Raw genomic sequence first — 27,298 nt, 5'->3', positions numbered from 1 at the left:
TTAGGAGAGATGGCCATGAAAAGTGGCAATCAGGAAGGGTGGTCAAGGACACAAGGGCTGTTTGAGAAGTCATGGCAGCCAAAAAGACAACCCTTTGGGTGGTGCAGCCAGGATGTAGGACATGCCAGGATCACAAGGTGCTTTCTTCCTCTGGTAGGGGGAGCTGCTGGTGGGGAACGTCGATGCCACCATCATCCAGAGGCACATGGAATTCAATGGGGGCATTGCTTATGGCATCGATAGGCTGTTGGAGCCACCAGATCTGGGATCTCGGTGTGATGTGTTCACCTTTGTTGAGCTGCAGGTGAGCACTTGCAATGACACCTATGAGGATCCGTGCCATCTGTTGAGCCCCATGCCTGGGAAGAGGGATGTTGGGAGGGCTTGCTGCTTTTCCTCGGCAAAGCTCCAAGCGGCCGAGAGAGGCAGCAGCACATATTGAGTTGTTGTGAGGTTTCTTTCTCCCCTCCACAGGGATCTACAGAGAGCTGCGGACTCTGTGGCTTCGAGCCACCCTGCCCTGCTGGCTCCGTTCAACGGGTAAAGCTCACAGCTTTGTCACCAAGGAGGCCTGTTACAGGGCTGATGACAATACCCACAAGCCCCTCATGTTTGAGCAGCAAAATGAAGGCACACCTGCATGTGGCGAGTCCCTTGGCTCGGTCACATTGTCCATGCCTTGCCCCAAGTCACACAGTCCCGTGGGGCAGGAGCTGGGCTGAGCAACATGGGGACAGGGGGTCCAATGGTCTTAGCTTGGTCAATCCCTATATGGGTGACAGTGGCCTCAGGGGTCCCTGCAGCAGCACTGGGGGCTTCTCTGGGTGCTTTATAGCAAAAGAGCTATGGAGGTGGACCCAGGGATCGGATGGTGAGCAGCCTTGGGGGGCAGTGGTTGTACCCCACTCTAGTTGCATCACCTGTTTTCTCTCTCTGCCGGGCTTCTGACATGTCCCTGAGGTACATCTGTGGCTTCTCTGTCACCAGCTCCATCACATGTTAGGAAGCCTCTGTTACTTGTCATAAAACTGAATGAGTGGCACAAGAAAAGCCAAGGTGAGACGTCAGTGACCAACGTGGCAAACTCTGTGTTTTGCCTGTTTCCTCGCAGGGGGAAACCAGGCGCTGCTACTATTACGGAAACCAGCTGTTGAGAAACACTTTTCTGTTTCACCGCAACTCCCTGTTGCGGCCATCCTGGCCACCCTCACCGTGGGAACCCTTCAGAAGACACTTCTCTTCCAGGGGGCCTCTGAAACGAGGCTGCAGGAGGAGCTGCATTTCCACGCAGTGGGTCCCTCAGTGCTGTGCGAACCACTATGGCCGTGACTGTCGGGGTAAGGAGCCGCGTGACCCTTTCCCACCCTGGCCCTTGCTCGTGGGGGAAGGTGGCATTACTAGTTCAGCACAGACGTCTGGCATCCATGAACGTGCTTCCCTGGAGAAGGGTGGGCAAACCCCCAGGCAGGGAGCCCCAGTCTGGAGAGGGTGCAGGGAACGATCCCTTGGGAATGTGTGTGGGTGGTATAAGAGGGAATTCCCTTTTCTTGGGGAACCGCGTGTCCCCGTGGAGAGCCCTGGGCACGAGGCTGCGGGGGGTGGCTGTCAAACATGTCACTCACCCTTAGATGTTGCAGATGCTCAGCCGTTTCCTGGCATCTGCCCTCTGCACTTCGTGCATGGGCAGCTTTCGCATCCCTGGATGAGTCTGCTGCCAGGTTAGCACGGGGCAGGCCAGCACAGACTCAGCACACTGCAGCCAAGGGTCTCCCCAGGCTGGAAGCTAGGCCAAATTTGTCCCCGTTGCCCCTATCCCTAAGGCTTATTGTCATGGGATGTCCCCAGCACTCACTCCCCAGACTGCCCAGCAGGTTCGGTGGTCTGAGCACCCTGTAAGCAGCAGATCATGTGGCACCTGGTGTGCAGGCTCTGCACGGGGCAGCGAGTGGCTCCCCGCCAGCACAGGGTCGCTTTGTCACCGCAGCCTCACTGAGGTGCCCCATTTGCAGCGTGCCCAGGAGGGCTGGAGGCGCCGTGCGGTAACCGTGGTACCTGCGACGACAAAATCGGTGGCTCGGGGAGATGCAACTGCAGCCAGGCTTTCATCGGGACCAGCTGTGAGCTGTGTGCGCCGGGCAGATACGGGCCAGACTGCCGAGGTACGGGGGGAGCTGTGGGGTGGCAGCAACACAGAGGGCTTGTGCAGAGGTGGCCACAGCGCATGGTGCTACTTGGAGGGGGGGTACGTGCTGGGCAGCCTATGGCATGGGAATCAGTGCTGCCACGTACACATCGGTCCCCACAACGCTCAGGTCAGACCTCTGGGGCTGGGGACATCCCTCCCTGGGCTCTTGGTGGGGCAGCCATGAATCCAGCTGTACTTTGAGAAGGCTGGTGGCACGTGCTGGGAGCCATGGCCACTGCAGCCATGCTGCCAATGGCCTCACCTCTGTGCCGAGCCCCCGGGGTCAAAGACCCCTTCTCGTTTGTCAGGCACAGCTGAGAGCCCCAGTCTGGCAGAAAGTATTAAGATGCATTTTGAGGTGGGGGACAAATCCATAAGTTGTGATGAGCCCTGTAGAGAAAGAGCATCTCCTGGGACGTGCTCAGCAGGGACCTGTGCCCCTGTGAGGTGAACGAAAGGGAGTCCTCCATCCTCCCATTCCAAGCTGGGCCTTACAGGGTCTCCAGGAATGTTTTTGATGGCTGTATGTTTGCAGGGGCTCAGAGTGAAAACCCCATCTCCAGAAGGGCCCAGAGGAGGGGAATGATGGGGGTTTGTGGGTACAGAGATGCTTCCCCTCCTCCATGAAGGGTGCATGGTGCAGGGGGCGGCCAGGGCTGGCAGCGACAGGAGGGATGTGTGCAGACTGCCGTGCGTGCGTACTGCCGTGCCTTCATGCACTGCCCACCCAAGCCACGTTTCTGCCACTTGGCTGTCCCATGGCCTGAGCGTGACCTTTCACTGCCGCCAGGGCAGGTGCCGTGACAGTGTGTTTTTATCCATTCCTCAGAGTGTAACTGTACCGAGAACGGCGTGTGCAACGGAGGGCTGCATGGTGATGGCTTCTGCTTCTGTGCTGAGGGCTGGACTGGAGACCACTGCGAGATCAGACTAGGTGAGGGATGTCCAACCCCACCACCCGCTGTTCCCTGGGACCCCAGTGCCTACAGCTGCTTTCCCAGTAGCTGGATTGTTCAAGCAACCGGTCAGAAATATCTCCAAAAAGGAGCTCCCAGTTGCGGGGCTTATCCTGAGATCTGGCCCATGCTGTTGAATTTCACAAGGGTTGGGGTGGTGAGGAGGAGGAGGAGGAAAGCTCCACTTGATCATAAACAAGTCCCTGAGCTCAGAGAGGCTCCAAGAAGAGCTTGAGGGTGAGGGGAAGGGCTGAGGTGTATCTGATGGAGTAAGGTCCTCTGTGTTCAGGCAGGGCATCTGCAGAAAAGCACAGGGGGAGAGAGGGGGGAGCATGGGGCAGGGGGCCGGGGGCAGAGGCTGGCGATGGCAGCCGTGCCTGTGTTGCAGCCCTCTGACCCGTGTGTGTTCTGGTTTCAGTCATGACGCCAACTTGCTCCCCACCGTGCCACCCCCAGGCTGTCTGCCGCGCCGGCAACCTCTGCGAGTGCAACCTACATTATGAAGGAGATGGGAGAACGTGCTCAGGTCAGGGGGGCCACGAGGGGCTGGGGTGGAGGAGTGGTGAGCCAAGGGGAAAACGGACGACATGACAAGACAAGAGGTGGCCATCTCCTGATGGCCATATTGGTGTGACGCCTGGCAGGACAGGCAGACAGACCACCAGGACACCTTGCGAGGTGTTTTAGTTCCCCAACACTTTTATCCCCGCAGTGATCGACATGTGCAGCCAGGACAACGGGGGGTGCGCCAGGCACGCGCAGTGCTCGCAGGTCGGCGTGAACGTCTCCTGTGTCTGTGCTTCTGGGTACGGAGGTGACGGCTACGTCTGCGACCCCATAGACAGATGTGCGGACGGTAGGAACGGGGACTGCAGCCAGCACGCCAACTGCATCAGCACTGGGCCAGTGAGTACATCCCGTAGGGCCGGGGACATCTGCATCACCTCAGCTGTTGTGCCCACCCTGCAGGTCCTTGCTGTCAGGAAGGGGCCATGCCCTCGGTCTGCTGCCTGGCCGTGGTGATGGTCCTGGTGATGTTGTGTCAGTTGTGGCATTTCTGGGCTGTTTTGAGGGCTCTGGGGTGGTCTTTTGAGGACGATGCCAACCATTTTTGCAGAGGAACCAGAGCTGCTCACTGCAGGCCAGAAGGCGGGACTGGGAGCATGATGTAGTGCAAGGATCATGAGCCACATACCTCGAAGCTCAGCTGTCCTTCAAACAGCATGTGACAGGGATTCAATGTGACATTTTTTGGTTCATGTGCAGTTGGATGTGGGGGCAGGACAGAGGCTATGTGGCCTTTCGTAGCTCTCTCACAGTCCTGGAGGGCTGTGGAGGCATTCTGAAGGCTCATCCCCGTCTTCCCAGGGATATGAGGATCCCCAGCTGGCATCTGCCTGTTTGCACTCACACAAATCCTTCCTTTGTGCTGCAGAACGAGCGGCACTGCGAGTGCAAGCGGGGCTACGTTGGTGACGGCATCCAGTGCCTGGAAGAGATCGTGCCCCCCACGGACAGGTGCCTGGAAGACAATGGGCAGTGCCATCGGGAGGCCATTTGCACCGACCTGCACTTTCATGGTGAGCGTGCTCGACCCTGCAGGGCCAGGGATGATGTTCCGTGGAGAGGTCACACTCCCTCATCCTTCGCCTTCTGGCTGGGGCACCCTTCGGAAGAGCTGGAGAGTAGGACGGTCAAGGAGCCAGGGTCTCTGTAGCTTGGTCTGGTTTTCACATGTCCTACCCATCCCGTGCAGCACAGAGCACCCTCCGCTGGCAGCACTGTCTGTGCTGACACAGGGGACCCACGCGACTGCCCCAGGGAACCTGCTCGCTCTGTACTGATGCTCCCTGGCCTTGGTATTTTGCAGATAAGACGATGGGCGTATTTCATCTGCAGTCACCCCGAAAAAAGTATGACTTCACTTATGAGCAGGCTCAGGCAGCCTGCGCTGCAGAAGGCGCTTCCCTGGCCACTTTCCAACAGCTCTCGGCAGCACAACAGGTCAGGGCAGGGATGCAGAGGTTGGGCAGGGGCCACCTCTGTCGCCTTGTGGGGTGGGGACATGCAGTGCTTCTCCCCGGGCCCGGTCCAGCGGTAGCAAGCACATGACTTGTGGGTGGGCAACCTGCCAGACCTTGTTTGCTTCATCTGCATCCATGGAACCAGGAGGGCTGGTGGGTCTTGCCAGTCACATTGGGATGAGACCTCAGGCAGTGCCCAACCCTTTAGGTGTTGGGGGAAAGTACCATGAGGCTGAACTATGGGAGTGTGCATCAGGGCAGAAAGCCTGGGCCAGAGATAATATTTTTAATCTAATAATTAATTTTCCTCTGCTAGATGGGATTCCATCTGTGCTTAGTGGGTTGGCTGGACAACGGCACAGCCGGATACCCCACGGCCTACCCCAACCCCAGCTGTGGGGGTAACCGAGTGGGCATCGTGGACTACGGCTCCCGAAGCAACCTGAGCGAGACCTGGGATGCGTTCTGCTACCGGGAAAAGGGTGAGTGGCATGAGCACGTTTCCTGGGGATGGTCCTGTTTGGAACAAGAGGAGTGTTGGGGCAGCAGGCAGAGAGCTGCCCTCGGAGCATGAGGCACGGGCAGGTGGGCACATCCCCCTCTCCACATGCCCGTGTCGGGAGGGAACGTGCTGAGGGGCATCCAGAAGTCAAGGGAGAGGTGGTCAGTGTAGCCACCGTTGGCGAGTCTAGTCGCATCTTGGCGTTCCTTTGCAGATTTGACTTGCGCCTGCCGTGACGGGTTCGTGGGAGACGGGTATTGGTGCAGCGGCAAACTCCCCGATGTGCTCGCAGACCACGCGCGCTTCTCCACCTTCTATTCTGTAAGCGATGCTCTCCTGGTTCTGTGGTACACCAGCAGCCAGCAACGAGGTGGAGGGAGGGATCGGCCATAACAGGGACAAGTGGCAGTTAGGGCTGCATGCTGGGGCGGGGGGTACAAACACAGAGGCATTTTCTTTCTTGGGCTGGGGAAGGTAACAGCCTTGAGCTGCCGGCAGCGTGCTGATGGGGAAGATCTCACATCTTTTCCAGATGTTGCTCGATTTTGCCAATGACACGGAAGAAGGGCTGGATTTTTTCATCTATTTATCTGATGACTCGGCTCCCAAAACTCTCTTTGTCCCTCTGAATTCTGGCTTCGCAGACAATGACGTAAGCAAGCAGGGATGAGCGGCCGCTCGAGGGTCATGGAACAAAGTATGAGAGCCCCAGAGGAGAGCAGGACTGATGGTGATGTGAAATAGGGTCTGGGGAAGGAGGAGGAATTCAGGTCAGAGGGGACCGCTGGAGGTCTGTACTTCAGCCCCTCACTCAAAGAACTTTGAGCCACCTAGGTCAGGTTGCTCAGAGCCTGCTCCACTTAAGCTTTGACTGTTTCTAAGGATGGCAGTGTCCCCTCCTTCTCTGCATAGGAGTTTTGTGCCATGTTGCCCATGAATTGAGCTGTTTTGTGGCCATGGAGAGTGTCTGGGCTTAGGCAGGGTGGGGGCTGCACACAGTGGGAGGGAAGGGGCGAGAGCCAGCTCAGCCGTTTCTCAACCCTTGCTCCCTGGTGCTTTTTCAGACGCTGACAGGAGAAGAACTGAAGCTCCATGTGTCATCCAGCAATGTTGTGCTGTTCAGCTTCAACCTCACAACGGGCACCATCATCCCGTCCCAGTCAGGATATGACCTCCACGTGTCAGACCTCCCAGTGGGCAACAACACAGAGCACTCTGTAGGTTTAATCTCCGAAGAGGTCAAGAACCCACCAGTTTTCACTACGTGTCTTTTGAGACAGGGAACAACAGGGAGGCTGTGTGGTGGGGTGACATCATCTCTATCCTGCACTGTAGGACGCCAAGGGGATCAATGACACGATGATTGTGGAGTGGGACATCATAGCTTCCAACGGCATCATTCACGCGATTGCAGAGCCGCTGAGGATCCCACCGCCCGCCGTGCATCTTGGTCAGGTGAGTGTCCGAGGGCACGGATGGGCAAGGAAGGTGCTGAAACAGCTGGCGCCAGGTGTGGGGGTGGGGACGGGACATCCCGAGAGCGGAGTCTGAGCCGTGCTGAGGCCTGGCCTTGGCTCTGCTCTCTGGGCGGGCTGGGGAGGCGCGGTGGGCGCCCGTGCTGGAGCTCCCGTCGCTCTGCCGGGGGAGGGCCCTAACCGGGGCGCGGTGTGTTGGCGCAGGTGAACGGCGTGGCGCAGGCCTCGGGCTCCGTGGCCGCGGGGACGCTGTCAGCGCTGTGCTTGGCGCTGGCGCTGGCCGCCGGCGCGGGGGTCGCCTATTACTGCGTGAAGCGGCGGCGGGGGGAGCAGTTCGGGTACTTCCAGGTGAGCGCGGGCTGGGGGCGGGCGGGGCGGGGCAGGAGGGAGGGCAGCGGGCTGGGGGGCGGCGCGGGTCGGCCGCGGTGTGCCCCGAGGGGCGCGGGGGGGACACGCGTGAGAGTGACAGGGCGGGGGGGGGGGGGGGGCTGAGCTCCGCCTGCGCGGCGGGCGGCGGCCGAGGGCCGGGCTGGGAGGGGCGCGCCGCGGCCCCGCCCCCGGCCCCGCCGCCAATCCCGCGCCTCCCCTCCCAGGCCGACCTCCGCGCGGACGAGGAGGAGGAGGAGGAGCCGCAGCAGGAGCGCGCGGGGCCGCGCGCCGCCAGGCCCCGCCCCCGGCGGCCGCTCGTCGCCATCCCCAACCCGCTCTACGGCGGCCACGCCCCCGACTACGAGCCCCTGCACGTGAGCGCCGCCCCCGCCCCGCCCCGCCCCTGCGCCCCGCGCGCGCCGCCGCGCTCACCGCGCGCTCTCTACCCCCCGCAGGACTCGCCGCTGGCGGACGGCGACGGCAGCGGCTCCGTGCACTGAGCGCCGGCACGGCACGGCACGGCACGGCGGCCCCGCCGCGCACCGGAGAAATAAAAGAGCTCAGCGCCACCGGCTCTGCCCGCGCCTCCCACCGACCGCCCCCCGGTACCTGCCGCCCAGCAGACGGGGCCCCAGCCCGTTCTCACCCCCGGCCCAGCGCCCTCCCCTGTACGAGGTGCTGCCCGCGCTTCAGCCCCCGCTTCCTGTACCCAGGCTCAGTTAAACCAACCCCGGGGACTCGGGACCCCCACGCCAGCAGCCGGGGTGTGCGACAGCCCTCGGGGAGCACCAGCCCTCCCTCCTGTGCCCCCACGCTCCCCCAGAGACAAGTACAAGTCCCATCAGTTGGTCACGACCCCAAACGCCCCTTTTACTCCACCCAGGTGCCCCCTGCCTGAACGACGGCCGTGAGGGGCACAAGCTGCTCCCTGCTGGACACCTCAGGCCCGGCCCCTCAGACACGCACCCCAGCTGCGCCTCGGGGTCCTTCTTGGTCACACCCCCAGGGCAGGCAAAGGAACAGAGCGGAGCACCACCGCTGCCGTGAGCTGGTTAGTCAGTTAGTTGCACATGCTGCAGACTTTTATTGAGCCTTCACACTACACACACCATAAAGACACAATCAAGTGCCACATGCGCATCCTACAACCATTTGATTAGCGCAGCTACGTTAACAGCAATCGGTCAAACCACTGAGTCAAGAGCAAGGCATTGTGAAAGTCTGGCACAGAGCACGAAGATGAGGCAGTGAGACACAAGTGACAGGCTGAGGGGCCAGCCTGGCACAGCACCGGGGAGGAATGTGTGGGAGAAGAGACGAGTGTATCTCACTGAGGGTTGCTGACACTTACATGTTGTACTTCAGTGCCTTTCTCTGAGGAGTTTCCTGGCAGAGGGACCTCCACACCGACCTGGTCCCCTGACTGCCCCTGCTTGTCTTTCTCCAGGGGGAGCAGCCACATTACTCGTCTCTTACATGCTTTGGGGCCCTCACAGACCCACCCCACCCGCAGGGGTGCCTCTTACCCCTTCATCCCACAGCCATCAGCTTTGCACACACCCAGCTTTCTGCTTGCATGATGTTCTTCTGTTTCCCAGGGCCAGCCCCCTACCCACCTCACTGCCCTTCACCCCTCTGCACCACCCTGCCTGTTCCTTGGGGCAGGCAGCAGCCTGGCCAAAAAACCAGCATGGCCCTGAACGAGGTAAAGAACCTACTTTCTGCACCTCATATGCTAAAGTAGGTCTGACCTGCCTGACTTTCAGGCCATCACCCTTGTCCCCTGTCCTCTATGCTCACTATTATCTCTTTCCTCTTCCTCCTCCTCAGGAGGCACCACAGTGCTTTGCATGGCCACGCTCCCCTTTCTGACCCACCACAGCCAGCAGCACTTCACGCTCGCACACCCCCTGGACATCCTCACCCACCCCTCCATACAGCTTAGGACATAGGTGGAAGGCCACCACCTCTGCTGATACACCTGCACCTTGCCTGAAAGGCTGACCACGTCCCTCTGCAAGTCACAACAGACCATACCACAGCAATTGCCAAAATATTGCTGTCACCTGGCACCAAACCCAAAGAATACTGACAGCGCATGGCACTGAGCTCACTCAGAAACCAGGCATGGCACCAAATGTATTTTTAGACCTTCTGACTTACCCCCATCCAGTTCTCACACTGGACCTGCACATCCTCCACATTTAACTAACAGTTACCTACCAGAGTCCCCAGCTGGACAGACCAGTCTGGCAGGGAGCAGGATAGGGCTGGGCTGCTGGTACCAGTTCTGCGTAGGTAACACTGCTGATGCTTTGTCACCCGTGATGCATTCACTGATGCACTTCACTTGTTGCCCAGTCATCAGCCCTGTCCCCCTGCAGAATCCCTCACACTGTAGTACCCAAGAGCATGGGGACAGCTACAGCCCCAACACACCTTGTCACACCTCCCGTGGGCGTCTGCGTTGCGCTCACCAAGCACTGGAGATTCAGGACTCCATTTCTAAGCCACTTCTCTGGGCATAGAGCAGGGAGCAGCAGCTCCCCACCCCCAGCACTAGCTCTCCATCCTCTCACCTGGTCCTACAGAGGACTCCCTGTGGCTCACTTGTTGCCCAGAACAAGCACCCATCCTCTGTCTAGCCTGCAAAGCACCTCAGGGAAAGGGATGGAGCTAGTGAAGGGGAAAAAAAAATAAACACAACATCTACACACGTATGTAAGTGTCAAACGCCCTTTAGTGGTAGACAGAGGTGTTGCTGGCCGAGCAGCCTGGCCCCAGGTACAGACCCGCACTGTGCTGGTGCCCGCAGTACCTGGCCCTTCACCGGATATGCACCATCTCCTCCAGGAAGGGGGTTTTCATGCAGCCTGTGCAGAGCTGATCCATCCAGAGTGGAGCCTCGTGCTGCAGAGGGGTGCGCCGGGGGTAGAAGGTGAAATTCACGTCGTAGTTGAGCAGGCAGCTGATGGATGCCATGTAGATATCGGAGAACCGCACCAGCCGTCGAGAGAAGTACGTGGGGTTGTGGAAGGTGCGGAAGATGCTTCCAAACTGGGGGTTGAACAGGTTCTTCGTTAGCGACCTGAGAGGAAAGAGATTGTGCTCTGTAGATAAAAGGCCACGATCACAGGTTCTTCCCCATCCCATCCCTTATCCCTGGGACATCCCACTCCCAGAAGACATTTTGGGATCACCTTAAGTACCCTCCCACTGAGGCTGCAATGCAGACCAGCCTCTGTGCAGTGAGACTGTGATGAATATTCAATGCGCTCTTACTCTTCCTTGTTACCGTACCTGTTACGGGCAGGGACCAATGCACAGTGCCAGCAGCTGCAGTAGCAGACAGCCCAACAGACTGCCCCAGCCCAGGGTGACCCCACCTCTCCTTTCCCACCCTGCCTTTGAACCTGTCCAACCTCCCAGGCTGTAGGGCTGCACTGCTCCATCTCCCCCACCCCCAGACATGGGACACCAGGGAGAGGACCACAGGCCAACAGCTGCAGCACCACTGACCCCAAAACACGTTACAAAACAGACCCCGTACAGGCCCAGGAGCAAGTGGGACAACGCTCACCTGATCTCCTGACGTTCCTTCATCCACTCCAGCAATACTTGCTTTGACTCCGCATCCTGATACATCTGCAAAGACAACAGCAGAAAGCACCACGTTGTGTCAGTCCTGTAGGCCACACCTCAGCTGCCCCCATTTCCACTGTAATTCACAAACCCACGAGTCCACTGCACCGGGGGGAGGGTGAGATACTTTTTGAGAACACAGGCAAGATGGTACATCCCCCAAGGCCCACGTTGAGCCCAAAACGCAGACTCAGAAGGCAGCATATTACCCGTCCTGCTCGGACAGGAGCTGTTTACCTGCATTCTCTCTAGCAGCCCCGTCAGAGCCTGCTGCCAGGTCAGGGAGTGCATGTACTGCTCTGTGTTTATGATCCGAATCTCCGTCTCCAGTTCAGGAACGATGGCTCCAGTCCTCCAGCCGTGACGCAGCATGAGGTCCTAGAGGTCGGGGTGAAAAAACAACCAAGAATTCAACACAAAGACTGAAAGCCAAACACAACCCTGTTTCCTAGAAGAGTGGTCTGTTCCCATTATAGATTCTCAGGGGACAGGCACCCATGCCCCGTGCCAGGTCCTGCCGGTACCACCCATCTCCCGGCCACCAGCTCTGGAGAAACATTGGATTCATACAAACTGCTCATAAGTTCACAGACCAGCAGATGTTCTTTATCCACAGAAAGTACTTCAGGAGCCCTTTCTCCACTGCTTGAGAAAGGACAGAGAGTGGGGGATGCTTATGTATCCTATGTGTGCCCCAAAAGCTACTGCCTGCAGAGCACCCAGCACAGCATCCTGGAGACCTGAGCACTCGGAGCAGGGCCCTGCCTTACACTGCAACACAGCTGCAACCACAACAGTCACGCAGGCTTGCTCCCACCTCACCAGAGAGCACAGACCTTTTCACTTACCGCAAGGTCACTGTACAGATGGTCACCAAAGTAGAGCACTTTGGACCCACGCCAGCCTGTCAGCCGCAGAAAATCAAAGAGGTTACCCTGCAAGTAAAAGGAGAACGGAGAGAAACATGGTTACAGGCCAAATGCCTCCATCCTCACCGCATGGTCCTGGGCAACCACCTCAGCAGCACTGTCAAGGGAACTGGACGTGCCACCTTACAGCATGCAGATGTGAGCACTCTCATGAGATGGCAACCTGCTCGCTCTCCCACCATCCAAACCCAGAGGGTTCTGCCCTTCACCACCTTATCTCACTTCCTTCCCATGTGACAACCCCCTGTACATCCCTGAGCTTTTCTTGGGCTACAGAAAAAGGCAGAAACTCTTCCAAACCCAACAGCCACGTCAGGGGGAAGTTCTGTTATTTAGGGCACAGCAAGTCAAGAGGACTACATGGACTAAAAAGGCAACAAAAAGAAGCACTTTAGAGGCCAAAAGTGAAAGACACCTAAATTAGAAATGCCTGAGCAATGGACAGAAAGAACTCTGGGTGTTCTGGGTTTAGAAGTTGTTGGGCTCAGGTGATAATGATTTCACCTCACAGAGTTCATCGGAGGTAAGATGAGCACCATCATGCAGGGCTTTCAGAGTCAGGAGCGCTTGAGGCTGTTCTCACATCACTGACCACCCTCCCAACCCGAAAGATTAACACCACCCACACGTTCACAGGATCTGCTTAACCAAGCCAAAATGCCAAGCAGCTCGGGTAGATTCACAGCTAAGTAAAACAAACCAACCCCCCAAAGCACCAGCTAAAGCACAGCACAGAGCAGCTTTCAAAGCTTTCCCCCATTCCATCTCCATACAAGTTTTCCCCATGAGTCACAACACAAACAAAACCCACTAAGAAAGATAAAAGCCCTATCGACACCAGCAGACTCGATTGTGCCAAAAAAAGCAATCCATGCCAACCCGCGAGCCACTCGGCAGCAACCTCTCCAGCCAGTCTCCAGCACCAGGAAAGAGCCAGCACACCTATCCAACAGCACCGGCCCAGGCACAAATCTCCCACCCACAAGCCAGCTCCCACAACAGCCTGCAGCCCTGCATGCGGCCACTGGCTACGTGCTCTATGCATTGCAAAGGGTGCCGGGCCTCCCATTGCTGCAGCATCACCAGAGCTGGGCAGGCTTCCCTTACCAGCACAGAAACACAGGGCCAGGGAAGCCTCTGCATTTCTTGGACATGACATTTTTGCTGCTCACTTGAAGGTTGCTCAAGAAGCCACTGGCAGCACTGGGAAATGGACCACAGCCTTGGGAGGAGGATGGTCCTTTTCTGTGCTCCCGTCACCTCAAACAGCAGCAGACCTGACAACCAGGAAACCTGCACTTGGACCTCCACTGAGCCATGGACATGTTACGTGACCTCCGTGAGCCAGCTGTCCTCCCCCTGCCCTCCTGAGATGGCAGACTAGGGGAGGGATGGGAGAGCATACATGCCACAAACAGAAAACACCACTTCTACCAGATGGACTACAGGACCAGCACTTGAACTTCCCAGTCCCCAGTGCAAAACACCAGTCCCTGAGGTCCCGTTCGTATGGGATATGTATGAGAGGCTGGGACGCTAGCAGCGCGCTTTGACAGAGCCTCCGGCCAGGCCAGAGGCTTCCCAACGGCACTGCTCAAGGACATGACCTACTTTTCTACCACAGGTCAGGTCCCAGCTACTTGACCGCGATCTCACTAACAGTTTCTTCCCGTGGGACTGGACAGCTCACATAATCAAGAACAAACCGTCCCAAAGCCAGAGGCAACTTATTCTCAGGGGACAGACCAGCTGCAAGGAGAAGAACCCAAGGCAGCAAGTTTACCAGAGTAACAGCCTGTCCTTTGGACATGCTTGTCCTTCAGGAAGGGGAGAGAGACAGGAGCCAGGTTTGTACCCTATTTGATCACCCTTGTTCCTCTGCTCCCTCCTCCACAAGTCTACCTTTTCTAACCTTATGGAGGACGATTTGGAGTGAGGTGTGGAAGATCTTTGCATACACATCAGATTGCAGAGAGCTCTGCCTTCTTACCCTGAACTAGCACGCTCTTGGGAGCCCCTCCAGGACAAGGGTTTCAGGACCAGGACATCAGAAGAGCCAAGGGAAAACCGCACTATCGGCCATGCTGGACAATGTCAGGACAGAGTTCCTAGGGTCAAGGTTGCACTGTACACTGGGGTGGGGGCTCCACTGACCCCTGCTACACAGGCAGAGGATGTTTCTCTACTACCCCTTCTCACACAAACAGGAGAGCAGCAGGGAAAACCTCAGCCTGGCAGAGATAACTCAGCACAGGTCCTCCTGGGCAGAAAGGCAAGCACCCAACACCCTAAGTCAACTGGCCCTGCTCTGCTTTTCCCCCACCTTGTTCCTGTCCCAGGGACCCTCCATCTCTAATGCCAAGCCCAGTTGAGCTGGGTGGAACACATCCCTCCCTTATGCACCTTTCTGCAGCATCAACCACACACAGAGCTGCGTAGGAAACTGCTTCCGAGCTGCAGATAAAAAGTTTTCCTCAGGCAGCTCTGTTACACCTTCTATCAGCTCTGCCTTCTGCAACTGTAAAAAGCTGTGACTGCCGGGAGAGCAGCCTTTGCTACAGCTGGCACGAAGCATCTCTCACCATTCTCAGAGGTTGGTTTATTGCATGGTGACAGGCAACACAGGCCTTGGCAGGGCTTTCCGATACAGGAAAAGACCCTTTATTCTAACCCTTACATCCCAGCAGAAGCTGAAGGACTTTTCAGAGGCATGCAAATCACAAGGCTATTGTTCCACAGCATGCCAAGAGACACTGAAAGCATTTGGGGGGACAGTGTCCTACCAGGCCAGCAAGAGCTCTCTGCATGTGGACAGAGGGCATCTCTCGCTGCCACCGGCCAGTGCAGCACACAGAGCCTACAGCATGTCTTACAGCATGTCTTACAAATGCCCTCTAACTATCACAGGCCTCTAACTAACTTTCACTACCTCTTGTCAAGGACTTCCATTTCTTACTTTTCAAACATCAAACAAGTGACCTATAGAGGAGCCCATCATTTTCCCCCACCCTGACTAAGCAGATTTTCTCATTTTCCAGTGACTTCCAGGTTTTTCCAGGGACTTCCAAAACTGGAGACTTATGAGTCCCCACTAATTCAGACTCTTACTTCATATCCCTTATGCAACCAGGTCACTTTACCTCTTTGTAGATCTTTCCTTTCTCCAGCTGGTTTATTTTGTCCCACTGCAGTGCGCCTTTATCATCCAGTTTTCTAAAAGGTCTGGAAAAAAAGCGGGGAGATGTCAACCTCTTTTGATTTTTGGCAATTGTTACCCAGCAACCACAACATTTGAATCGGAAAACTTGTTTACCTGTGTAACAACTCATAACAAAAGCTCTACGTGAGAAGCGACCACCTGGGCCTTCTGCACTATTTTCTCAGGGAAAGAGAAAGCACGAGAAGGAAATATCTTTTCAAAATGTTTCCATTGACTGTAACCATTTCATGGCAATATCCCTTTGCTTTTGAGATAGAGAGAAGGAGAAAAAAATAATACTAATACAGACTGCCTCCGAGATGCTAAGGCCAAGAAGGCTTTGCCATGAACACTGTGTGTCCTGTTCCAGTCTGGCTATGCCCCAGCACAACAGCGACAGTGGCATGTCTTAATAGGCTAAAGCAGTCTGCAGAGCGGATGGAAAGCAGTCTCCATGCTGATCTCGGCAGCTGACCTGAGCTGGCTCCTGGTGTTCCTGAGGGCTTGCCTGGTTACCTTCCACTTGGACAGAAGAAACAAAACAAGGCTTAAGTTACTTGACCCCCATGAATGTTCATGCTCAATGGGAGCGTTGCTGTCCTGGGAGGTCCAAACTGCGAGTCCCAGAACCAAAAGCCTTGGTATGAAGCTGCTCCTGCTGCAAGCAGAGTACAGTCTCATCCAGAAATACGGTATGATCCTGAGCTGCCATAGGGCAGAAGGAATCCAGCCACCCACCATGAGCTCTACAGCCTACCCACGCCAAGAAGCTCCTCACGCACAACTGTTCTCCAGTGCACACCTGCATTTTCCCCTCAGAGAAAACACTCCACGGTTCACTACAGCTCACTATCAGGAGGTTTCCCCTCACCTTGGATGTACATACCCTGTCATTCCACTGGACCACTACACGAGCGGCCCTTAGGCACCATGCAGCCATATGGTTTTATCTCCTAGAAGGCCAGATCATCGTAGATCCAGGCTACATTTGTAAGATACTTCACCCACATCCCATGAAGAAAACCTTTACCAGGTCAGCACAGCTTATAAAGCCATTTCATAGGTTTACTCCTGTTTATGCTAGTGGCCTGGGAAATGGGGGAAGAAAATACATTAAGAGGAAAGAATAGACCTCTCCCTCAAGGGCAGTAATTCCTGGTCAGTCATAAGTTGGGACAACAAAGCAGACACAAGTTCCCAAAGCCAATATCCAAAAAGCAGAGCAAGGATAGCAGCTTGCCTATCAGCTAGTCCCTTGGCAGCTCCTAACTGACCACAAAACTCAGCTGCCACGTACAAAGGCTTCCTTCCAGAGCTGCCAATTACAAAACAGCATGTATCCAGTAACTTAAAAAAGAAATAACCCAAAAAACCCAAACCACACAGATATTTGCTGTGGGGAACAGGAAAAGGAAAGATTTTTGGCACACTCTCAAGACCTAGAGCCAAGAAACGGCCAGCTCTCATACACACCATTCCACTCCTCTTTTCTTTCTAAAGATTTAAGTACGTTAATACCCCTAAAAATCTAAGTTAAGACAAAACTGATGAGGCTTAAGATAGCCAATTTTAGAAACACACTTTCTGCTTGGCACTACCCATTCTAGCTGCATATTCCCAGACTGGTCATTTTTTATCTCCTCAGAGAGTAGCTGAGAGGGCACTGGAAGGCTGGATGCCTACTGGACCTAGGTTATGCTTAGAAAAACACTACTTTTCTAGAAGGTAAAGACAGAGATTCGTTTACTCCAGTGAAGGGGGCTGAAAACCTCAGGCCTACACGCAGCAGTGCAGTATTGCCCCCGGACACTTACTTCCGACGATCAGTGAAGAAGTTGGGCTTGTCAGCTTGCACAATGACCATGTCGAATAAGTCCCGCCAGTTCTTGCCAACCATGTGTTTCATTCCTTTGTCCCTAAGGGCAAAGGAACAGCGAAGTTAACAGATCCAGTACTCTTTTTCACCCAACATTGCATCTTCACAACAGCCTGTCCTAAATTTGCTCCCATTTCAGTAACAGAGAAGCAAGCATAGAGATTTGTGAATTCCCCAAGGCTGTCTCATTGCATGGAGGACTGATATAGTGCTTTAACTGTTTCAAGCTGTCCCACCCTTTCTTCTGCTACAGAGAAGTCTGTGATGCAGCAAAAGCTGCTAGAGGTAATCCGAAGTGGCAGCTCTCTAACACTGTGGCCAGCCACAGCCTCGTATCGTCTTCAAAAAGTGAGAGCCAATGGTGCAGAGAGCTGTGGGGTGCAACGTTCCCCACAGCCGGTTCCCAGAGAGCACTCTCATCACTATTGCCACAAAAACCTCTAGCACACCACCTTCAGATGCTCACAGGACAGACCGCACTGCACAGCTCTTGCTGTGCCGTGGTGACCCATCGATGTGCAATAACGGTACTCACACAAAGCTAAAGGGACTGTTTGTAATGAGGAAGAGTTTCTTCTTGTGGTTTACCAGTCGGTTTAGCACAGCATAGATTTCATCCCCGTGCAGAATATACTGTTCTATATTGGAGCAAAACAAACATCATCAATCAAAAAATGTTGGCATAAGTCATGACCGCATTTCTTTAAAAACTAAAACAAAACCAAACCTAGCCCCTGTGCCACTAGGGATGCAAAAGGCCTGAGTTAGATCCACCTCAGGCAGGCAGGTAGTGAACCACCATGGTGACAAAATGTCCATCCTCATCCTCATCAATCCCATCTAGAGGGAAGAGAAAGCCTGAGGAACTGAAAAGGCTGGCAAAAAAGAGGGGTGATACCAAACCGTCACAACAGACAGGCACAGCCACTCCAGGCCATGTTGCTACCAGGAGCTGTCTTTCCCCTGAATGACCAGGAAGCCTTCCCACATGGTGCCTTTGCATGTTCACATCATGCCAAGGACCGTCATCCCTCGCTTACAAGCTGAAGGGAAAAAGAAACACAAGCAATGAGATAGCCATGTCCTCCATTAAAATAGATCTTCCACCTGACCCTAAATACCACTTGGTTCTTAATGCCACTCCACCCCTCAGCTGCCTTTAGGCATGCCACAATCAAGTATTTCTTTCATTTCTGTGTCCCCCTGACTCCTGTGACTGCATGTAGGGCCTACACAGTCATCTTACACAGAATGCCACATAGTACGAGACAGACTAAAATGGATTTGGCACCAGAGCTCTGTTTAACTCACCCAAATCTTTTTCAATCCATTTGTACATCACTCCTTTCACATGTACATCTCTAATAGCATCCTAAAGAAAACGGCAGGGAAAAAAATGTTTCAGTTTTACATACGGCATTCCTGTTCCCCAGCACACAAACCTACTGCCACCGGAGGACCAATGCAGCAATGACACATCCCTTCTTGCTGAATAAACAAAAGCCACATTAATGCTAAGTAGAGGACCTTGTACAGCAAGGCTCACACACATGCCAAAAAGAACACAGTGGTGAGCTCAGCTGATGCAGTACAAGGGGAAAAACCTCAAACCCTATCCATGAAAGCACAGTTTCCTTCCTGCTCCTGGAAACCAGCACATGTTAACACACTGTTATCAAGGCAATCAAGATTGTGCAATTCCAAAACCGTTTACTGCCCCAAAACAGCACTGGCCCAGACACTAGCTGTCTTTTCTTCCTCCCTATGCCTGTGGAAGCTCTGCCAAACGTCACCCAAAGGATGGGAGCGTGGCTGAGGCGAACAGCAGCAGAGATGACCATCTGCGATTCCAAAAGACTCCCCACAAGCCAAGAGGGGCTACAGCTCCTGGCCCTGGATGGCCAGTGGGCACAGGCAGAGCAGCAGCTTCTACTAGGAGGGTGTTTGGTTTTTTTTACCGAAACAGAGCTGCCCACTTTTCAGGAGGGAGGCAAGTTAAAACAGATTTTGTCAAAGGCATCCAAGTTATCATCTATTTTCCACTGCTGGCACTAAAAGCAAGCAATGCTTTGGATTAATGTCAAAACTATTTTTGCAGAGCAGAAAGATTCCAGTGTGCTCCTTCCCTAAACCCCTGCCCCCAAAAAAGCAAAAGAAGCAAAAGAATTAAAAAAAAAGGTGGGGGGGGAAGAACTATAAGTTCCTGTAGGTAAAATCTTGGTAGCCTGGGGAGGTGTCAAACAAGGCTCAAAAAGGAAAGCAGGGTAAGCTGTAGGTTCTTACTCTCAAATACGAAGTGACCAAACTGGTGTGACAGGACTACTTGGTTTACATGTCAGCTTCAACCTTTACCATTGCCTCAGGCTCTGCCCTTCTGACTCAGTGCAGTGTCTCTAACACTCAGCCTGCTCCCAAACGTACAGTGCTGCAATCAAGATTACCACTAAAAATTACAGAAGAGTGTCAGGTTTAGACATGTCTGAACCCACTGTGAGCCTGTGTTGCAATAACAGCTGGGGCTACGCAAGTCCTCTCGGACACCTGTCTGTGTAGGCACAGAAGGATCTCTGTGCTGATGTCCACAAACCATTTCTTTGCATTTGCACTCGGGTACTGCAAAGGGATAAGTTTTACAAACATGTTTGTTTATCCTCATGGTACAGGAAAAAGCAAGAACTCTTCTGGTGAGAGCACAGGACAGTCCCCACCTTTTCAGTATAGATTTCAGGCATTGGCACAGATATTCTGTTGGAATACCTCAGGCACTCCTCAGGAATAACCACATCCCTCAGCAAAGGAGACAAAGACAAATGCCAGGATTAGCACTCAGGAGTTTTGGGCCTTAAGCACACTGTTTGCCCTGTATTGAGTACGTCTTAGGCTATGGCAACCACCCACCTGCTCTCAAGATTTCAATTAGAAACAAGTCCATTTTGACCTCAAAAGAAGGCTCAGAAGACATTCTTGACAAAAGGCCTCAGGATTCAGTTGTGTCCCCTCTTCCCATTTTCCCCACTCCAAGAGCAAAACCAACAACAACTAACACCCTAGAAACATGTTAAGGTCTTGTGGAAAACTGGCTGGTGCGCTCTTATCGAGCACTAACAGAAGGTCAGGACGTAAGCTGTAATCCTTGGCTGCAGCAAAGCTGACAGTGTGGATCCTTATCACAAAAAAAGCAGCACCGATGTGGCATTTCCCTCACAACAAGACTGAACAGTGTACGTGTAGGCTGCTACCAGTGGATGAGCATATGATTCCCACAAGGTACAAATAAAAAACCCCTCTCCATGAAAAAAAAGCATGCAGTAAGGTTTGGCTACCAGGGAAGGTGCATCATCTGTCAATCAAAGTCACCCAGGGCAGAAATCTCAAGCACTTACATCTTGCCTACAGCATTAACTAAGAAGTCAAACAGTACCCCCTAACAACACTGACAATCCCACACAGCCCTTTCAAACACCAGGAGTGAAGCTGGAGGGCACAGTTAGCACCTTGGAGTAACTGGCTCTTGAGAGCTACAGTCACCCACTGGAAAACACCACAAAAGGATCAGACTACTCTAGCTGCAAAGGGAAGGGGTGGATTCTCAGAGCGGGCAAGGGCAGGTGTTTCACAACAGTCGCTGTATAAAGCAAACTGTTTGGTACATGGTCAGACCAAGCCTCTCTGAAAAATGAGATATTAACAGGAAAACATAGAGCTTAAGTCTGCAGAACCAGAAAACATTTACACAAGCTTTGTGACACATTTCCCATGGAAGGACCTTCAACCTAACCAGCCTAGATGCTCCTGCAAGAGATAATGGACAGCAACACCAACTCTGTAGTACAGACAGAAACCTAATATATTTTGAAAACACAGCTTCAAATATTCCCTGGCAATGCTTTAACTTAAAGGGGCAACAATGCTGTCATATTAGGCTACTCGCTAACAGCCCGTTAGGTTTGGGTACTGAGGAACTCACCAGCGCTAACAAGCCAAAGAGTTTGCAGTTCTGATGTGGTGTGAGCTATGGGGCAGTTGACATTTTACTTACAGATATATCCTTGTAAAGATGCACCTGGTCAAACTCAATGCCATGAGTTATGAAGTAATCAATGACTGAAGAGAGCAGCGTCATTTCAGGAAGAGAAAAAATGTCCATAAACTGCTTAAGTGACGGACCCTGGAAAGCAAAAAATGGAGGAGATATATTAAACAAAAAATACTTAAAAAAAAAGGTAAAGCCAACAAACAAACTCATATCACCCAGTACCATCTGGCAGACATTCCAGGCTAACAAAAACACTAATGTGGAAAGTCCCAGCCACTCAGCAAGTAGCCCTCTCTTCTCAACCAAAAGATTAACCTAATGCATTAACACTTGACAAGGGAGAGGTTTCTCCTTCACAGAAATGATTAAACAAACCCAGCATCATTAATACCATGGGGGAAGGTGGAAGAAGTGGGGAGTCAGTCCTAGACACTAACTTTTATTTCAACCTCGTGCCCTGTGCTTCCCACCCAGCCTCTTGGTATTACCACGGGTGCCAACAGACAACGCTCTGCCACAGAAGCAGCTATGGCCCTTGCTGGAGGTGCCCCATTGCTCATCTAAACCAGGCTGACATTGGACACGTGGGCACCAAAGCTGCTCTAACCATGGTCCAGTGAAGTTTCACACAGCAATGCAAGAATCACTCCAACGAGCAGTTTGTCAATGCCTGCCTGCCCTTGAGTTGCTACAGAAAACCCAGAGTGGGCACAAAGAAGAAATAAAAAGGACTTCAGCCCACCCAGCAGTCAAGTGGAAATGGACAATTAAATCCTGACCAAGGAATAACTCACCTTGCATTAGTCAAGATTGCAGCTCTCCCACACGTTTGCTATTTCTATTGCCTATCAATCACAAACCTATCAGCAGGTCAACAGCCAACTTCAGCTCCACAGAGGCCATGCAGTAAAATAAAGCTTGTTTATTCAGTATGTACCACCTGTGCAGAGGACTATGGTGAGTCTCACTGGTAAGCTGAAGCTGGAATCAATTTTTTCATCTTTCATCGCTGAAGTGCCAGATCAGCCAAGGGAACAGTTACTAAGGTCTTGTACATGAAAAGCAATTTGGGAAGCGCACAGACCTCTCAGTGAACCCAGTCACCAGAGGTGCCCTGGCAATCCAGTTGCATCATGCCTGTGCATGTGAGCTTTGAGCAATCCATGACTGACAGCCGCAAAATTGCAACTTCCTAGGGTAATACTGGTCCACATCAGAAGGCATTTATTATAGCTATTTGACAGACAGACATGAAAGCAACATCCAAAAGATCACAGAAGTTGCACGTGGTGGAGGCAGGGGAGGTTCAGGTTGGACATTAGGAAGAATTTCTTTTCAGAAAGGGTTATTAGACATTGGAATGGGCTGCCCAGGGAGGTGGTGGAGTCACCATCTCTGGATGTGTTTAAGAAAAGACTGGACATGGCACTTAGTGCCATGGTCTAGTTGACAGGGTGGTGTCAGGGCAACGGTTGGACTCAATGATCCCTGAGGTCTCTTCCAACCTGGTTGACTCTGTGATTCTGTGATTCTATGAGCTGATGGAGGGCACATCCTGCCTAATGACAAACCATGTGCCACTGTCACATCAAGATGTAACAACAGTAACATCTCCCATTTAGTCTGGTCTTGTAAGGGTAGAACAAGAGACTAGCAGCCTTTGCAGCACTATCTAAAGGCAAGTTTGGGGCAACACAAATTAGGGTCAAGAAAGATCATGCAAAAAGGGCAAAGGAATAACAAACAGCATTTTGCCTGAGGTCTGTTACCAAAAAATACTGCAACCAAAAGCTATGTCGGTGTGCTGAGGGTTATACAATTTCCATCCATCCAGCACAGGACAACTTGACCTACAGCACAAGAGAACACAAAGGACACACTCTGGTTTGGGCCACATATTGCACACGGTGGTGCTGCTTAGCGATACTCACTGAATCCTTTCAACAGACTCGTGTCCATTTTGATGTGTGGTTGCTAAGGGAACATTTCTCCCACTAGCAAAACCAACATTTCCTGAAAACAGCCCCCACCTTTTTTTTCCTGTTCAGGGATTCTGGGAAAGAAGCAAAAGGGACACAGACAGGCAGTTCCTACTGAAATCACTAGGTATTGGATTCAGCAGAGCACAGCAGAGCAATGACCTGTCCCACCTTTCAAGACCTTAAGCATAGAGGAGACAGTTAAATGTTCAATGTTAACAACAAAAGACTTACTCTGTAATTAGTCAACTCTGATTTTGTTTCTGTGCCTTGTGTCATCATCCTACAAGGCAAGTCCAGTCTCCCCCCTCCCTTCAGTGACCTTGACTTCCTTACAGCAGACATATTGACATAGGTCAGGATGAAAACTGGGCCATAGTTTTCATCTGTGAAAGAACGCTACACACGCTTTTTCCACAACACCCACGAGTTCTCCACCTTCATTACTGGCCAGCACTAATCCTGCCAGTGAAAGCCACACTAGCTGCATTGTCTAACCCTGGGCAAGATCTGTGCCTGCCTACTGCAGGTGTTGGGATGCCGGTAGCTGTGCACACACTCCTGCCAGCAGAGGATCAAGAAAACCCTTAAGGGAGAATATTTACATGCTTCAGCTACATCAGTCCCACTTGTCTTATGCCTTGTTGCCTGGAATCACTGACCTGGCAGACCTGCCTGTTACCTATACACAGGCAGAAACATCAGCATGGCAGACTACCTTAACCCATATGCTTTCCCACTAACGTGTTAGTGGCACAGGCTGATCAGACATTGCTGGATGCAAAAGTCATTAGTTGTATATACTTTCATTCTCTTTGGGAACCACTTATTAGTTTATGGAGTTCATTACACTATTAGGAGAGGAGATGCACCTTTTTGCAAAGAATAAGCTGCTATCCCTACTTCTGTGGCCAAACGATATACTGAATTTTTCACTACTAAACTACAAGAGAGAAGAAAACACCTGGTACGTACAAAGCAGCACAGAAAGGCACCTTGGCATGAGCACCTGGTCCTACAGAAGACCACAACCCGAAGCAGATTTCATGTTTACAATTATTTAAAAGGAAAGGTGAAATCATCTCAAGTTTGGCAGGAGTGAGGAGAGTTGCACAGCAGGAGGCTAACTGAGTGCAGTTTACAGACATATCAAATTCTAAACAGAAACATCCTATCTGAAAGCTGAAAACAACACTGAGCTATAAACGGAGTATATACTTATGCAGAAAGCAACCACTCAGATTAATTGTTCCCGAGAGGGAGAGAGAGAGAGAAATCAAAAAGTGACCTTGCTGGAGACTTCACACATGAGCCTCAAAGGGGTATTACAAGAGGAAGCCTGCCCTTCTCCTTCCAGCTTCCCCCAAGGCAACTGAACTAACAAAGGGCAAGAAACAAAGCAGTTCTAGGGGGAAAGGGATGTGAATGGCCCTGCTTGCCCACTGCACCACATTAGGCACTTGAGGAAGTTAGGAGAAATTTTTCTTCCTTTAGTTCAGGCAACCAAAGGATTTCTATAGCTCCTATGGACAGAATTTGAGTCCTTTACTGTGACAGTAAGCTTTTCTGCCTAAAAAAAAACCCTTAAAACCCATGGATGTCAACCCTATGAATAATACCCACTGAGTAGGTCTGAAGAGGTGTGGAGGCTGGATTCCTTTCATGAAAGAAAAAAACCCTACCCAAAATCAAAGACAGAAAGGCATCGCTACACACATATATACGCAGTCCTGCACAACTCGCTGCAAACACCATCACTGCAGGCTGCCCTGGTAGCTTGGGAGCTAGATTTGGCCAAGGAACAAGCAGGGAAGATCTCCCTGTCAGTCTCCAGAGCCATTCAGCTCTAGGCCAATAGCCCTGCTGTTTAGGAAAGCTTCACAGATGGCTTTCACATGCTAAACTGCTAAATAACCTCTGGGGCAAATTCCCACTAGAACAAAAACACACACTGCAGCTCACTAGGGACTGAACCTTTTGGAATCCAAGGGAGGCTGGAGTCATTTACATGCTCATACAATTCACTCTTTTCCTAGCTGTTAAAAGAACTGCTGCATCACAGCAGTAAAGGGCTTACAATACCTTGCCATAGAAGTCACTCATCTGGTACAGGGGGATATGCTGCGTACCACCGTACAGTTCGATTACCTCTTCATCAGGCACTGGTTTGAGCCCTCTAGACACAAAACAAAGAAATAGTTTGTCAATAATCACTAGTCTGCACAGAGCTACAAACTGCAGAGAAAGAGAAGATAGGATAAACAGGCTCCTCTCCAAAACTCACACATTTCTCTTGCACAAGAGATAGCCAGAGAGCCTGACAGCTCCATGGTTTCTTAGGATTCACATAAAATCTTTCCTGAGACATTTTTCAGATACCTTGTTTCCTCCTTCAAGTTAACTGAGGGGCTTTATCCACATTCCAGAAGAGAGTTCAGACAGAGGCCTCCCTCTGGATGCTGTCAATCTGCTGACAGGACTTCCCCACCAAATCGGCCCCATGACATGACTCTGGCAGCACTGGGTAACTGTAGTTTTGCAGAGGTTGCTTCCATGAGGTATATCACCGTTAAATGCAAAGGTGCAGGAAAAGAGCTTTCTGAAAATGAGGTTTCCTTCCTATTCAGTTTTCCTAGGCAAAACAAGTTCTTCACTAAGACCATTCAACAGAGATCACTGTTTTTCCCCAAAACACCGTGATCACAGATACGGCTATGAGCTGCACCGTTCCTGAACATCAGGTTATCTGACTGCTGCAGGTTTTGCCTCTTGCACAATTTTCGATGGCTGTTTACTCAAGCAGTCAGCAACTTTCCCTTTCTCCTTTCCTATTCAATCATAGTACAGATCTGAGAAGTTAAAAGTTGCCTCAGTTGTGCTCAAAAGCAAAGGACAGTTTAGGAAAAGGACACCTCGAGAAGGATAGTTACAAACGGATAATAGGGAAAAAAGTTTAAATGCTTTTTAGCTAAAAATCTTGTTATGAAGCTGAAGTGAAATATGGGGCAGTACCAACCTCTCCTTCCCACCCCCTAAAAGCTAGCACTCAAAGAAGCCAATTCTGTCTGATTATGAAACTCCCTTCTTAATATTCTTAGAGTGTTTACTGTAACTGACGATTAACAGCAAAAGGGCAGAGTTCAAGAAAAAAAACCATTGGCTTCCATGCTCAGGAAATACAACACAGATTTACAGGAGCTTTGCTACTGATATCTATGAATTACTACTTCTTACACACCAACCCCACTCCACTTTGGGGGAAGGTTTTCTCCCAGTCTCCAGTCCCAAAATTTTTGGACAAAAGTTTGCTCTGCACTGTTTCAGCCACTTATTCCAAAGCACAACCAGCTCTCCTTGGAGAACAACAGAAAAGAAGGAAAAATAGGACAACCTCGGCCTTAAACAGAGCCCAGATTCTGATGCATTACTTTATTGACATGTCTGCACTACTTTAAGATTTTATTTGCATACCCAGACCACTCTCCTCTCAGCTTTGCAACAAGGCACAGCAGACCACTGCTGGGACACACTCCTGCCTGGAGAAGACAGGCCATATGTGGACCACATACGGAGGAGGCCTTTCCTAGTTGTGCTGTTTGCTCACAAAGGTTAACCCAAGCGTGATGTCTGCAACTCAGACATCACACAGAGTACGTGACCAGATGTGTTATTAACCATTACAAACAGCTGCAGATCTTCCCACCCACGCTTGGCTTGAAACGCTTGAGAAGAATAACTCCCTGCAATTATATGCCAGGTAAGCATTTGAAGCAAGTGCAAACAGGATAAGCCAGACGAGACTGTGCTCTGCTCAAAAAGAAACCCCATATGCCATGAACATACACTCAGATTTAGTCATCCACCTTTGCATATAGAGGCATTTAGAAAATTATTTTCAGAACTGACAGACCTATATGCTGTCCCCAGCTGGACATAATGGAAAGCATCGATCTTCATCAGAAGACTCTGTGATAAGGGATAGATACTTACTGTTAGAATTGGGTAGGTTTACACTGAAACCTTATTTAAGTCTCAAGTTCCACACAAATGACATTTGGAAAATAAAATTCATTACAAACATCCCACATCTATATACTTTAAGCTGCACTTACTCTCCAGCCACTTT

The 27,298-nt window shown here is 52.0% G+C and overlaps 2 protein-coding genes across 2 annotated transcripts in view; one reads left to right on the top strand and one right to left on the bottom strand.

Annotated features, from left to right (window-relative positions):
• STAB1 (stabilin 1) overlaps positions 1-8,086 on the top strand; it is a 58,554-nt gene extending 50,468 nt beyond the window's left edge. The window contains 17 exon segments of the mRNA XM_068409390.1: positions 158-304; positions 475-540; positions 1,112-1,337; positions 2,010-2,159; positions 3,015-3,119; positions 3,560-3,667; positions 3,854-4,047; positions 4,577-4,721; positions 5,012-5,145; positions 5,482-5,647; positions 5,882-5,988; positions 6,200-6,319; positions 6,732-6,884; positions 7,003-7,122; positions 7,347-7,490; positions 7,736-7,885; positions 7,967-8,086. Coding sequence (XP_068265491.1) covers positions 158-304; positions 475-540; positions 1,112-1,337; positions 2,010-2,159; positions 3,015-3,119; positions 3,560-3,667; positions 3,854-4,047; positions 4,577-4,721; positions 5,012-5,145; positions 5,482-5,647; positions 5,882-5,988; positions 6,200-6,319; positions 6,732-6,884; positions 7,003-7,122; positions 7,347-7,490; positions 7,736-7,885; positions 7,967-8,011 — 2,280 coding nt within the window. The 3' untranslated portion in view covers positions 8,012-8,086.
• Positions 8,087-10,233: 2,147 nt separating this feature from the next.
• NT5DC2 (5'-nucleotidase domain containing 2) overlaps positions 10,234-27,298 on the bottom strand; it is a 34,878-nt gene continuing 17,813 nt past the window's right edge. The window contains exons 4-14 of the mRNA XM_068409391.1: positions 27,083-27,138; positions 25,255-25,348; positions 21,197-21,325; positions 18,469-18,529; positions 17,693-17,795; positions 17,096-17,197; positions 15,223-15,304; positions 12,002-12,088; positions 11,391-11,531; positions 11,092-11,156; positions 10,234-10,599 (exon numbers count right to left, since the gene is read on the bottom strand). Coding sequence (XP_068265492.1) covers positions 10,338-10,599; positions 11,092-11,156; positions 11,391-11,531; positions 12,002-12,088; positions 15,223-15,304; positions 17,096-17,197; positions 17,693-17,795; positions 18,469-18,529; positions 21,197-21,325; positions 25,255-25,348; positions 27,083-27,138 — 1,182 coding nt within the window. The 3' untranslated portion in view covers positions 10,234-10,337. The remainder of the gene's footprint in view (positions 10,600-11,091; positions 11,157-11,390; positions 11,532-12,001; positions 12,089-15,222; positions 15,305-17,095; positions 17,198-17,692; positions 17,796-18,468; positions 18,530-21,196; positions 21,326-25,254; positions 25,349-27,082; positions 27,139-27,298) is intronic.

This window comes from Nyctibius grandis, chromosome 10 (assembly GCF_013368605.1).
Source record: "Nyctibius grandis isolate bNycGra1 chromosome 10, bNycGra1.pri, whole genome shotgun sequence".
In the NCBI taxonomy this organism is placed as follows: Eukaryota; Metazoa; Chordata; class Aves; order Nyctibiiformes; family Nyctibiidae; genus Nyctibius; species Nyctibius grandis.
The sequence above is the reverse complement of the archived record's forward strand: the minus strand, read 5'-3'. Positions and strand labels throughout refer to the sequence as shown.